The 14,792-nt window shown below is 39.3% G+C and overlaps 1 protein-coding gene across 2 annotated transcripts in view; it reads left to right on the top strand.

The window, feature by feature from the left end:
• The window catches only part of CNKSR3 (CNKSR family member 3), a 58,529-nt gene that overhangs the window by 30,802 nt on the left and 12,935 nt on the right, over positions 1 to 14,792 (top strand). For both annotated transcript variants that reach the window (XM_071549281.1, XM_071549282.1), the window contains exons 3-7: positions 6,104 to 6,306; positions 7,606 to 7,693; positions 10,836 to 10,877; positions 12,741 to 12,860; positions 14,518 to 14,577. In XM_071549281.1, the coding sequence (XP_071405382.1) occupies positions 6,104 to 6,306; positions 7,606 to 7,693; positions 10,836 to 10,877; positions 12,741 to 12,860; positions 14,518 to 14,577 (513 nt within the window). The remainder of the gene's footprint in view (positions 1 to 6,103; positions 6,307 to 7,605; positions 7,694 to 10,835; positions 10,878 to 12,740; positions 12,861 to 14,517; positions 14,578 to 14,792) is intronic.

Genomic DNA, 14,792 nt, shown 5'->3' on the forward strand with positions numbered 1-14,792 from the left:
AATGTGTTAGACAGGTATTGCATATTACAGCTGAAATGTCCTTGTTCTCTTTTTAGAGGTAGAGGAAGAATTCCCATGTTTTAGGTTACCCTTTGTCACCTTCTTGATGTCCTTTCCCTTGAGTTTTTTTTAATTGTATAAAATCACAGTTGATTCTCTTTTCAAGGGGACACTAGATTCTAGTGACAGCCAGTTTTTTATTTTGCCCCCCCTTTTGTTTTTGCATGAGAATAAATGTTTCCTGATTCCACCTCTGTTAGTTGACAGTGGGAATGTATATCCTTTAGGGGATGTTTTGTGTTTACATATGGTGACATTTCCGTAACTTCTGGGGCCTTAAAAACAAAGGAACTATTTTTTTGATTTTATTCTTTTAATTTTCCCTTTTGTCCCCCAGCACCCCCACTATGGTATTAACATACACTGTGGAAATGTGGCATTGGCTGGTCCAGTCTGAGGTCACACTTTGAAAGTTGTTGTTCTTGGTGGGGAAAGGCTGAGAATGGGTATTGGTGGTTTCCCAGACCTGGAGTTCTCAAGAAGAATATCCCTTTTTATCTAGTTTTGCCTTGGCAGTTTCCCAGACGAGTTTTCTTCAGATCAGTTCCCTCACACTAGAAGAGCATATGTGGCTCTAAAAACAGTGAGGCAGCTGTCTTTGGAACATCTTCCTCCTGCAATAACACTTTTCAAGCATTCACCATTCAGACCTTTGTTCCAGCCTCAGTAATTAGTCACAATAATACATTGTGAAGCTACTCCTTTCCTTGAGAAAGGACACCAAATACATCTGCTTTTTTATTTATTTATTTTTTAATAGGAATTGAGTACCCTTTAGCAGTGCCAAGCTGAAAATATGTCTGGAAGTTTCGATGTGAAAGAGAAATTATTGCATCTTTCTCTGCTGCTTTGGTGATGAAGCAGTGTTCCCTCATCTCATGGCAGTGGTCCCATGCACAACATCCTAAAGAGGTGGCAAGGGACTGTGGACTTGGATCAAAAAAATGAAGGTTTCCTCTGAGCATGCATTTCTGTTGCTCTCGAGCTAGTCTAACAGAGTTCTCTGAACAGGTGTTGAAGACTTATTTGAGGAATTTAGAGGATATATCAGGACCTGAAATTCCCCAGAGCAGGGACAAAACTATCAACTTGAGTGCCTCCACCTTTCATTGACACTATTTGCTTGGGGGTAAAAGGATGGAAGAAAGACATTTCTTAGTTGTCTGAAGTATTTGGGGAAGGGGGAGAAGAAACATGCATAACTATGCTTTCCAAACCATAAAAGCAGGGAGAGAAATCAGAAAACAAGTTTTTGAGGGCTTAATGCTTGCATTGTTCTATATTCATTAATAGGAAATTATGCAAGTATTTTCACTTTTAATGTCCTCTTTGGATTCAGTTTCTGAGTCTTTACCTACACTGTATGATGAAGTTTCAAAGCAAAAAAGCAGTGACTTTTTCTTGAGGGTATAATTAAGAGATATCAGTTTTATACAGTCAAAAAAATGTTAAAAACAGAAACCAAAAAACCACATAATTGTCCCTCTGATAATTTCTCTGGTACTAATATTCTGCCAGCATATTTGCAGTGTAACAAAATATAATATCATAACATAAAATATGAATACATGATGACTCATCCTTTAGTGCCTAATCCTTGTCAAAGCATATCTGTGCACTGCCTCACAAGACTTCAGTTTCCTAGAGGCTTCAAATTTAGTGGTACTTATTAGGAAATTTGTTATTGCAAAAGATTCTTTAGGATGCATTCTTGTTAAAGGGAAAAGAGCAGGGTGACTGTGACAGTACCTTGCCTTAACTCTGGTGTTTATATAGGCATGCAGTGAGTTGGATCAGCTTCTGAGCAGGCATTCAGTCTGTTTTCATTAGTTTTTTTTCACAGAACAGGTTTTCAGTTGGATCAGCTGGCAGATCCACCTCATCACATTGTGGCACGTGAATATGGCTGTGAAAGGGCAGGGGATGCTGTCTCTTGGCAGTAGCAGGGCTCTGCATCAGCCCAAATCAGCTCTGACACAACTACTGTGCTCTTTAACCTTGGTTAGCTACGTTGTGGGTTTGGTTTTTTTTTTTGTGTTGGCTGCCTGACCTTGAGCAATTACTTGGTCAGATTACTTTTTCTCATTAAATGTTGTGGAGTTTAGAAAGTGTGCTCTTGTACACGTGTTCTCTGCCATGCACGTGTGGGTGCTGCCTCTAGCTCCAGCCCTGTGTGTGGCTCCCCAGGTTAATGAGCAATAACCTGGGAATGTTTGACATCAAGTGCTCTTGACCGCTGGCTTCAACTTGTGTTTTGATTAAAGCAGGTTTCATATTTTAAAGCAGGAGTGATAGGAAAACATAACCTGCTCTTTGGTTCATGGACAATATCTAAAACCTTTAGGTTGCTTAAATAAGAATTTGTTGACTATTGTAGACTCAATCCTATAGAAATATTTGAAGGAAAGCCTGCTAAGCTTTGCACTTCAATTGTGTGTCACTGTGCAGGCTGTTTGGTGTGCTGCCACGATATCAGCATTCCTATCTGTCCTGAACTGGGGCTACAGTTCCATGAAAAGTTAAATGAATCCAAATCACCTGCTGCCTCCACCCCCTCCTGTTCTCTGATTAGTAATCTTTTGTGCTTGTACTCACCTGACCCTGAAGTGAGGTACCTCAGGAAGCTAAGCCAGCTGAGAGCATGTGACAGTAAAAAGGGATGATGCTTCTTTGAATGGTTTAGATCCCCAAACCAGGGTTCCCAACAGACTGGACACTGCAAGTGAAGGAGCAGAAAAAGAGCAGAAATAGCTGGTGATGTGTGAGGTGGTCAAGACAGCATCAGTTTGGAAAGAAGGATGGCTATATTGTGAAGGGGCAGAATTCTTTAGGTATTAGAACAGACAAATAGTGAGGAGACTGGCTTTTCCCTGGAGCAAAGGTGGCTTGAGTGGTTGTTCTGGGGGAGTTCATCCATCAAAGCTGATCCATAGTTGGATAATTTGGTATCCCAGTACTGAAGAGCTGCATGCTCCCTGTTGTACTGGATAGGCATAGTCCTTAGCCAGGACCTTTTCTAGAGCACAAACTGTTGGTTTAGATGCCTCTGGTGTGCTCTGTAGACTCTTTGGTGGAAGTTATAGAAGTGCTTAGAGCAGTGACTGTTAGAACTTGGCTGTGATATGGAGTTTTGATAGTCTGTTGGGGAGACCAGTTGCAGTTATGAGCTTCAGCCCCTGCTTCTCTAGAGGTAACACCTGTGTTGATGAAGTCTAGTTCAAATTAGCTCAAAACTAGTAACTACCTGACAGATTTATTTAAAAACTACCTGATCTGGAAATGTGCCAAACTCACACACTGTGTAAATAAGGAATTTGAAGAAGAGGAGTGATAAAGAGTATATGAATGTTTTAGGGCCAAAACCAAGATCTTAGATGGTATATCAACACATATCCTCTTAAATGTCACCTCTAATCTCAAATACCTCTAGATGGTTGACACAATTTCTGCATCTAAATGACAGAAAGACTTTAATTATATGAAGCTCTCTCTAGTTCTGATCAGAGTTATTAGGTAGCTGTACCACTGTACAGAAAAAGTATTTTCTGTCCATTTAAGGAAGGAGTGGGCCAGCATCCTCTTTGAGATGGGGATTTCTGATATGTGACTACTTTTTTGTGGTCATAGGTACTTGTCCCACATCCAGATCTGTTTGTGAAAAAGTATTCCCTCAACAGTAGACTAATACTCAGTGTTCTGTGAGGAGAAAACTAACTCCAAGAAATGCATCAGAATGATGCCCTTCTGTTTTGTTTTTTTCCCTGTTTTTTGTTTTGTATGGGTGTGTGGGGTTTTTTTTGTTTTTTTTTTTGTTAAAAGGTGGTAAGTTCACACATGACACTGTGCAAGTACTTTAAAGTTGTTTAGGAATCCAGATCTTTCCCTTTCTGTGATCCTAAAAAAATTAAGGATATCCTTTGCTGTTGCAACAGTGGCATTTTTTTAAATTGCATATATCCTTTCAACCCCTACTCCTGGCTGCACTTTAAGGATACTTCCTTGCCAAGAGCCCTAGGGTGGAGGAGGGAGGCACTTGTGTAACTTACACCCACTGGGATCTTATCCATAAGACCTAGTAGTATTTTAAAGGTAGCCATGTAGCTGAAACCTCTGCATGCACTGATGTGTTTCTTTGGGTCAAAGAGTCTGTCTCATCTTTTGTAAATTACTTAATCTAAAATATTCCAGAGTGTTTTACAGGTGCTTGATCATGGAGGGAATGGAGCCACAAGCCAGAAGTGTACCCTAGCAGCATCCTGGCCTACATTAATGGGAGAGGGAGGGAAGTGATTATTGCCATTTACTAGTCACACATTAGTGTGAATGTGGCCCCTGCCCCTAAGTACAGGAAAGATAAAGAGAAACCTGAGCACGCTCTGTGGAGGGCTATCAGGTTGGTCAGGACTGGACTACTTGCCCATGATGAGAGGCTGGAGAGACTGGGACTTCTTCAGCCTGGGAAGAAGACTGTTCCAAGGAGGCCAAACAGCATATCCCCAGCACCTACCATGGTGGAGAACACAGTTGTCAGAATGACAGAGTTGGGCTTGCAGGGCCGGAAGATAAGAGACTTTGGGCAGAAGTTGGAAGAGATTCAGGCTAGATATAAGGAAACATTTGCTTACTCTGAGGGCAGTCAGATGCTGGATCAGGTTGCCCAGAAAAGTTGTACAATCTCTGTCCTTGGAGGTTTTCAAGATCTGACAGGATAAAATCCTGAACAAGCTGGTTGGAACTCTCAGCTGAGCATGCTGTGAGCAGTAGGTTGGTCTGAGACTTTAGAGCTCCCCTCCAGCCTGGGTAGTGCTGTGATCCTGAGTGGAGGTATTTGGAACTCCTGGAAATTAAGAAGTGCATGGAATTAAAATTTGCTTTAGTTGTTTCAGTTTTTTGAGTGGGAAAGGAGAAAGAGTGGATAGTACAGCTGCCTAAACTATGGGATTTGGAGGTTAGTTGGAAGAATTTGCAGCAGCAAAAGAACAGAGGAAGACAGAACTTCTTTGTATTTTGGGTGTTTGCTTGGTTCTGGTTGGGGTGGTTTTTGTTATAGTATTTGCTTTTGTTTTTCTGCCTTTTCTGAAGAAAAGTAGGAATTTTCATTCTGAAAGAGCTAAGCCTTGCCTGGAACTTAACTTTCAGAAGATGCCCACAGAAGTTTTACAGGGTGGAATAACTCTACATATTGCTACGTAATTCACACACTTGCACACTAGCAGTGAAAAGAAGAAAGTCTTGGTTACAATACTGAGTTGCCTTCAGAAGAGAGAACCATTTCTGGCATGTTTGGAATGAGATGGTCAATGTGTTGCTTAAAACAATAGGGTTTTAGTGTTACGGAACATGACTTGTTTGTATTTGAATTTATAAAGTTGAAGTTATAGGCAAGACTTACAGAATTTTTAGGTTCTGTGAATTTTTGTAAAGATGCTGTTGAATGAAAAATATGATGTCTAAAAAGGGGTTTAATTACTATATCTATTGTTGACGCAATCCTTAAACTTGCAAGTAATTGCATTGCTGTAGTCAAAGAGCACAGTTACTGAAAACTTGTGATCCAAATTTTTATTCAATCTTGTGATTGCAAAATTGCATTTGCTTCCTGTTGGTGTTTTCATCTCTTACCAGATATAACTTATCTTTAGTTGTGAATGAAATGTTACTTCAGTGTTTATGTACCACAGTATAGAAAACATTTTAAGAAAGAAACAGTGTTTGTTTTCCTTAAACAAAAAGAAAAATGACACAATCCTGTTATTTACAAGTAAAGGGCATCTGTTAGGACACTAAGACTTCATTCTGACTGAAAAGTGTCCTCAAATTTCAATGTCAGAAACTGAGGGGATTTGGCACCCACAAAAATATTCTTTAGTGTCTATAGTGTAGAACAAATCTCAGAAGATATATTTGCAAAAAAAAAAAAAACACCAGAAGAAAATTGTGCAAATCCTCAGAATTTTCATCTCATATAAGCTTGTAACTTCTGATGTAATAAATAGGAGAACTCAACAGGAATGTTTATCAAGCTTAATAATATTCCTTGCAGAACTATGGTCTTGAAACAGACAATATGAAGAACCTGGTCCTCAAGCTGCGAGCGTCATCCAACAATCTGCAAAATTACATCAGCAGCCATAGGAAAAGTTCAAATTATGATGGAAATACCTCTCGCAAGCCCCCCAATGAATTCCTTACTTCTGTGGTAGAGCTTATTGGTGCTGCTAAAGCTTTGCTTGCATGGTTGGACAGGTAAGAATAAAATCATTATATTTTTATTTGTTGCTCTAACAAATTGCATCTCCTTGTAGGTCAATTCCTAGATGTTTGGGTGTAAAGATCTTGATCTCAATCAGCCTTTTTTTTGGTGTTGCCAGAAGGCCTCTAGTGAACATGTTTAATCTAGGGTATCCGCTCTTGTGCTCCCACTCTTGCTAAACCCAGCAAAACTATTAATATTGCACACAGACTGGTATTTATAAAAGTAGTCATCTTCCCTTTTAGGTCAGTTTCTCATATATATGACTTCCTCTTTTCTCCTTCCACCTTCAAAATTACTAGACATTGACAGGTCCCTTTCCAAAAGAATTCTTAATGTTCTGCTAAAATTGTGGCTTTAGCTATGTGATTTGAAAACTGGGCAGTGGGAGAGATTCTCCTTTTGCCTGTCTTGTTGTCTGTTCTGTGGATTTTTTTCCCCTTTCCCCCTCTTATTTAAATATTTTTTTTTTTGCCTGGAAAGAGCCAGAGCTGTTTGTGACAGCTGCAGCAGGTCAGGTGCTGGCATGATAACAGATGAACATAAATTCTCAAACCCCTTGCTAGCTTTCCTGAGAAGGAGAAGAACCTCACAGGGGTGGCAGCAAGGAGCACTTTTATCCTTCAGTATTCCTGCTCTCAAGCAAGGCATTGGTCTGTGTGAGACTGTGATGTTAACAGCTTGTGCTTCTCACCTGGTCCTCTCCTTTCACACTGTTGCTGGCAGCTCACCCTAATTTTTTTTCTGTAACTCACCATCAGGAAAATTGCTGGCTTGCCCTTTTCCAAACCTGCTGTGATTACTTCTCGACCCCTCTTGTAGCTTTTGCAGCTGCCTGAAGTGTGTGAAGTAGTACTCTACAGACTCTATAGATGCCCAACCTATAATAATTCTTCTTCAAGTCTCACTGTATCTCTGTGTGTAAAACGTGAAAATCCATTTTTCTTCTTTTACAGAATTTTTTTCCTTGTCCAGTCAGAAAGTTAGAGGTCTGCTCATTGGCAAACCCAAGTGTGTGATTTTTACAACACTTGAACTTGCAAGTAGAGAGAACTGTAGTTTAGAAAACTGACCATTTCTTCTGGTTCTGCTGTCTGAACTTGGTTACCACTTCTGGTGCAGGAATGGTGCAGGACTATGCAGTCAGGAATACTTACGTTGTAAAACTGTATCCTTACACCTTTGAATGCCAAGAGTTGCAGTGTGTAGTTTCAAATGCTTTTCCTCAGTGATAAGGTAGGATAGGAGAACGCTGATCCCTTCTATCTAAGGGGAATTTTCTCTTGTTGCAGGACCCCATTTACAGGTATTGCTGACTTTTCATCAATGAAGAACAGAATCATTCAGCTCTGCTTGGACCTCACTACTACTGTTCAGAAGGTCAGCTGATTTCTTTTCCTCTTAGCTTTCCAAAAGGGAAGCAAAGGGGGTGTTTGGGGAAGTAAGGTTCTCACTGTGTGCTGAGTGCTAATGAAAGGCAGATCTGGGAATTAAAGCTTACCTTAAACTTTGAAGGTCTGTGAAGATCAGTTTCAGTTGTGCACTTTTGAGAGTGCTGGGTGTTTGTTGTTGTTCCCCTCCCCAGTTTAGTTGCTGGCTGTATCTGAAGTAACTGCAGTTTAAAGGCTACTTATATTTTCTTGAGCTTTACTGGAAATAGGGTTAGTTTTTGAAATAGTTGGTCTGCATTTGAAGATTTTCATGTTCCAAACAACACATTGATAAACAGTTACCAGTGCTAACTAAACAAAAATATGGCTCCATTGAATATATATATATATTTTTTTTTTAATCCATAATCAAAGGCTTCATAGGTTTGGTCCACAGAGGGTTTTAGCCATCATATGGAAAATGCCACATGTAAAGAAAGGAGCTGCCACCTTTGTGATACAAATTGCACTAGCTAGGCTGCTTCTGCCGCTACTGCAAGACCACAGTATTTTTCAGAGCTTTAATTTATCAGCTGTGTGATGAGTACTTGTACAGATAATAGCTTAAAGGATGCATAGCAGCATGTACCATCTTAGCAAATGGCATGATTTTGCTCTCTGAATAATACTGCCTGTCTTTGAAACTGTTCTGAGAGCATGCCACTGCTTGGGCTGTGAAGCACTGTGTGCACGCTTCAGTTATTGCCAGACTTGCTATAACCACTACTCTTTGGCCATATATTGTTAGAACCCTGAAGGACCATGTCCTGTGTTGTGTGTGATTCTCTCCCTGTGTTGGAGGGATGATGCTAAAGGACAGAAACATTCTATGAGTTGTCAGGCTATGATGACACCAGTTATGCCAGTTGTATTGTTGGGAAGATAGTATTCTGGGTACCGTAAGTTCTGAAGTCCATATGTTTGTCCTGCTGCTTGATGCCCTTCTTGTTTGGGTGTAGCACATACAATTTCACAAAGTCAGTGATTTACAGCTACAGATTTGTGGACTGTGGAGCAGAACAATAAATGTTTCTAGCAGCAGATGGTATTCACCCAGAAGTGCTACAGGAACTGAGATATGCGACTGCTGAATTTATTAATAAAACTGCTAAAAAGGGTGTCTAATCTTTCAATTAAATCAGTCTTTGATGGCAGGGTAATGGAAGTTGGTGAATAAAACTCTAGCCTTTTAAAAAGTGTCAAACTACTGCCCTACCACTTTGATATGAGCTATAATAAAGAATGGGATTGATGCAGATGAGAAATAGCATTGATGGGGGAAGAACCACACTGTTTTGTACTGGGACACTACAGATATGTTGGAACAGTCTGAAGGATTTCACTGATGTGGAAAAGAGTTACAATTGAAAAATGTTTAGACAGGTTTTTAGACTTTAATAGTCTTTCTTATTACAGTATAGATTATAGGAATAAACGGTCAGTGCTATTAGTGGAGAAAAGACCCAGGTTGCTCCCGTGGAACCAATGCTGCTCTACATAATCATAAATGATGTATAAAAGTGGGTGAATAATAAAACAAGGCAAGAATGCAAGAGGATTTTAGTTGACTTTAATGATAGCTGTATAGAGTCAAGGACCAGAGTTTACTCCACTTAAAGCTCTATGGTGAACTTAGATGTTAAAATTAGTAGGAGCAGTAGGACTTTGCAATATGGAGTGATTGGACTGCATGATGATAGGTGACATTTGCTATTGATCCATGCAGATGTATGTAGCAGAGAAAAGCAGGAAATAGTCCTCCACAAACTTCTCAAACATGAGTCCTTCCTATGGGCTGCGGTTCTTCTTGAATGGTGCCAGCATAGATCCCTCTGACAGAGTGCAATCCTTCAGGAACAAACTTATCTGGGGTGGGTCCTTCATGGGGTCACAAGTTATACTAGCAACCCTGCTGCAGTGTGGGCTTCCCATGGGATCACAGCATCCTTTGGGCATCCACCTGCTTTAGTGTGGGGTCTTCCATGGGCTGCAGGTGGATTTCTGCTCCACTGCAGACCTCCGTGTGGTGCAGAGGGACATCCTGGTGCACCAAGGCTGCAGAGGAATTTCTGTATTAGTGCCTGGAACATCTCCTGCCCCTCCTCCTTCACTGACCTTAGTGTTTGGAGGGTTGTTTCTCTCATACACTTTCACTCCTCTCTCTGGCTACAGTTACACAGGGCTTTTTTTCCCTCCTCTTAAATCTATTATCTCAGAGGTGCTGCCACCATTCCTTATGGGCTCAGCCTTGGCTAGCAGCAGGTCTGTCTTGGAGGCTGCTGGCACTGGCTCCGTCAGACACAGGGGACGCTTCTAGAAGCTTCTTTCAGAAGCCACACCTGTTGCATCCCTGTTACCAAAATCTTTCCATACAAACCCAATACAAAGGTCAAACGCAAATATACTGGTATTTCAGTTTGTTGAAATGCATGAGATTTGGGGGGTTTCTCCCTGTAGATACTGTAAATCTTATTTTATCATTTTAACTTTTTAATCTGAGAATAATATTATTCTCCAGCTCAGCTGTTCTTGAAGAAAACAATGATGACTTCTGTAGTTTGTTACATGAACTTGTTTCATTGCAAAGACTTTTGTACTCAGGCTGTGTAAATAATGCTCTGTGTGGAGTACTCTGTCCTTCAGGAATGTCATCAATAGGATATTTTTGTAAAAAAATCACTTCCCATTCTGTTTCTAACAATATGTTTTAGATACATTTTGATGCTTGGGACAGGGGATTATCTGAGTTGGGGTTTATCAGTGTAAGGCAAACTCATCTGCCTGGCCTTCTGGAAGTCTAATTTTATTGTGCAGTGTTCTGCTTCTCTGGAAATGTTGACTGCTGTAATTGAATCCCACGTTCTCTTAGTTCTCATGGTTTATTATTGCTTTTCTACCAGAGCCAGAAAATAGTTTCTTAACAGTCCATTTAAGCCCTACTGGGTGAAACTAATCTGATTAATCCCTGCAGCATGAATGACTGTATTTCTATTCAACGTTAAATTGGCACTTTTGCAATGTTTTCAGAGATAATTTGTTTACATGTTTCTTGGTTAATGTAGAGCTTTTGTTCTTGACTTTTTTTTTTTTAGGATTGCACTGTGGCTGACATGGAAGATAAAGTCCAGACTGTGGTAAGTTTATGTTTCTGTTAAAACTCAGTTGTTTGCATTCACATTTATTTCAGTTGCTTCTATGCTGACTGTATTGACAACAGCTTTGCAATTCCCAATATACAAGCATATCATGCAAGTAAACATTACCGTGGTTTGCTTTGTGAATATTCTTCACTGTAGAGGAAATCAATGAAATTTAAACAAATAGGTAGTGTGTGTAATAGCATGGAGTCAAGTATTCCTTGAAATTTCATTGCACAGCTGTTCTTCCAGGAGAATGTAGACCTTAAATTTTCAAGGGAGGAGTGGTACTGTTGAATGGTCTTAGACTAAATCAGCCAATTACACCTTTGAAGTGCACTTAGTACCTTAATAAGCAAACGCTATGCGTTATTATGCTGCTTCTTGTAAAAGAGCTGCCCTGCCACAGAACTGAAGTTCAGTTTCTGTTTGCACTTGAGCTTGAGTTTTCAGGGTTGTTTGAAGCAGCCTTGTGACCGAATGTGGAGTGTAATGGAATGCTTTTTATATTTTGTAACAGTTAATCATCGCTTCCTGCTTTTGACATGAACCAGGCTGTGCTCTTTGATAAGGCCTTCCGGTAGATCATAGATGCTTAGGAATTTAGTAGCAAAATAACTAAAAATAATTTTGTCCATAAATAATGAGGCCACATAAAAGGGAGTTTTCTGCATCTTTCTTTTTCCATTTGTGCACACCCACTCTGGAAGTAGGTATTGTTATTTGAAATTCCCTTGTTTGAGCAGTTCCTCCCATTCACACTTAAACACTGTTTTGATATATTTTATTGCTACTCTAAATTTCTGACGTAAAACAAAACAGAAAACGTTGGAACTATTGTTTCCAGGGAATACTGTAATCCAAACCAATGTCTTCCTATGACATAGCTCCCCCCATCCTGTAATTACATGTGTCTACTTTGACTGAAGAATTCAAACCCTTTTAGAAAGGTGACTTGCTCATTCCCAAACTGTTTATAACTAACTACTGTACTGTACTAATGCTCTATCCTGTCTGCTTTAAGCTTTTGTAACTAACTTTGAGTTTCAGCACTGCTTCAGTTAATGTCAAGGCAGACACCACACCATGAGACGTAATGAAATTTGTGAGTGTAGAGAGGGCACAGTTTTTTGACTTTTTTCTCCCTTTTTCCCCCCCACCATGTTTAATTACCCCTTCTGACAGTTAAATGTTCTACAAGACAAAGCCATTGTGCCTCTAGCTTTACTGACATGTACTCCAAGGTCAGAATTAGCCTTTAGTTATAATGTTGGCTTAGGATCAGTTATGTTTCGGTTAAAAGGAAATATGAACCTTGCCTGTGTAAGCATTCCAAAAGAGGTCAGTTCAGAGGCACAGTGGAAAGAAGTACTGCTGAAACACTTAAGTGCTAGCTGTCCTACCTTATACTGTAAAGCTTTGTGTAGATAAATCAGTGGCCAGCACATTGCTTTTTGTGACATATGGCAAATTATGTTTTTGTAGCAAAAATAAAGATCAATGTGAAAAACTGTCAATTTTTCCCACAAAGAATCATCAAAATCTTTCAATATTTTAATGAGTTGTATTTTGGTTAAAGTAAACAAGCCCTGTACCCAATTTTTGCTATATTTTGTGTTTATATTTTTAGACAGAGGATGTGTCAGCATCTATTAACGATGGTGAGATGGCACTAATGGAAACAAGTTGTTTGTACTATGTTACAGTAAGAATATAAACGCATTGTAGAATAGATCTGTACAAATGAACCTGGTATTTCAATGGTTTTCAAACTCCTTTCCTTTACTTCTCTTGAAAACTGAAAGAGGAAGAAGGCAGGAGAGAATTTTCCTAACTATTTTTTGTACATACTCATTGTAGGCGAAGACTTTAAATGGCATTTGTGATAAAGCCATTCGATCAACTACAGATCCATTGATGAGCCAGTGTGCGTGTCTGGAGGAGGTTCATTTAACCAACATTAAACCTGGGGAAGGCCTGGTAAGATCTGATTCTAGTGTCCTCATGTGCCCAGTGTTTAATAGGTAGTCTTGTGAGCCAATGCAAGTGGGTAGGCATAGTAAGATATTTCAAACCCAATAATAACCTATGAAGAAAAGAAAGTCATGGGGTGGAACTCTAAAGGTGAGTTGTCAGGTGGTATGCTGGAATGCTTGTGAATTTAGTAGTTTTATTTTTGCAGGTTACCCTAACTGGTTGTTTTTCTAGGGGAGCTGGGGGAAGGAGAAGATAATGAGAAATGATGTTTGTGTTTTGAAAGATGCATTTTTTAATGTGTTTCTATAGCAAGATTGAGAAGAATATGAGAATTTTTGATGTTGAATGTTAGAAGGAATATGAAAATTTTTTAAATGTTCAGTGGCCATGTAACTTTACTGATTCTTGTTCATTCACTGGATTCTACTTAGCTGGTGCTGGTTATGAGAAACTTAATTTGAAATCTTAGTGGATTGTCTATCTAGGGAACAGACATGTTAGAATGAGTTGGAGGGAATTTCAATTCTTAAGTGCATTTGAATTCAACCCCTGACCCCAAAGGTGGAAAGGATGAACACTTACAGAGAAAGCTGCACAGTCTTACTGTTCTATACAGTTTTACCTAGACCAGTGGATTTGACTGAGTCAGTCATGCATTCTTGAAATTATGGGGACTTCTTTATTAATGCATAAGCTGCAGCACAGCAAAGTCAGTCTAGCTTGGACTAAGTAAGAAACAAGGAGGTAGGTGCACAGAATTGGAAACTGACAGGCAAACAGAGAAGGAATTGGCTGGAAAGGAAGGATCAAAAAATGTTCTGTTTTTCCTTGTACTTTTAAGCAAGTGTGGTAACTTCAGGCAGCTAAGCTGCTTTCAGCTTCTGAAGAGCATCCAGTTCTGTACTGCTCAGTGTGAATGTCTTTAGCAACATATGTAGATAGAAAAAGTAGATATGTCTTTGTTCATAAATGATGAAACAGATGTACTGGTCACCTCTTTGCGGGGAAATCTATGTAATTATTGTTAATAGTCTGTTTGTGATTTTTAATTTGGTGTTCTTGGGGTCAACACCCACTTCATCTGAGTTTGTCATCGTATTCACACTCAGCATTAACATAGAGGCACAGATACTCTGTTAGAAGCTTTCATTGCTCCTGGAAGCATTGGGGTTGTGGGGCAGTCTGTGTATTGACTTGCCAAGAGAAGCTGTAGAAAGAACATGTCGGCAATATTTGTAGCCTACCTGTATAAGTGAGCTTTGTATGGAGAGTGCTAGAGGCCACCTTGTGAAACCTGTAATACTCTAGTGCAGACAGACTGAGGAGTAACAAAATAAACTTTTTTGTTTGAGGCCAAAGACCAACAAGACAGCAAAACCATCAGTGTTTGGTGTTACCAACCAGACACTGTTTCTAAATCGCATTCCATATATTTGATGTTTTAAGTATTTATAAATATTATAATTAATTACAGTAAAAGTGATCTGTGAAAAAGTTTAGAGTAATATAATATTAGACCACACACTTTTCTAGAAAAATATGTGACTTGTTAACTGGTTTTAATAATGTTTTGAGTCTGTTGCCAACAGTTGTTTAATCAGATAAGTTATGTGGTTTGTTTTGCCTTTAAACTTGTTTTTCATTTTTCTCTTATATTTAGGGAATGTACATAAAATCAACTTATGATGGATTGCATGTAATTACTGGAACTACAGAAAATGTAAGTGAAATAAATATAGATTAACTCAGGCTATATGGACAGTAGCTTTGACTGAGTTAGTTTGACTTACTACTTTTTATTGGTTTATGTATGACTTGCATGGTATTGCTGCTTTGAATAGTGTGTGATGCATCATTTGTTTATCCACAATTTGTAAAATATTTTGTGTCTGCATGTTTCAGTGTTAGGCAAATTAAACCAGTTTCTGCAAGTAA

This window comes from Pithys albifrons, chromosome 2, assembly GCF_047495875.1.
Source record: "Pithys albifrons albifrons isolate INPA30051 chromosome 2, PitAlb_v1, whole genome shotgun sequence".
NCBI lineage: Eukaryota > Metazoa > Chordata > Aves > Passeriformes > Thamnophilidae > Pithys > Pithys albifrons.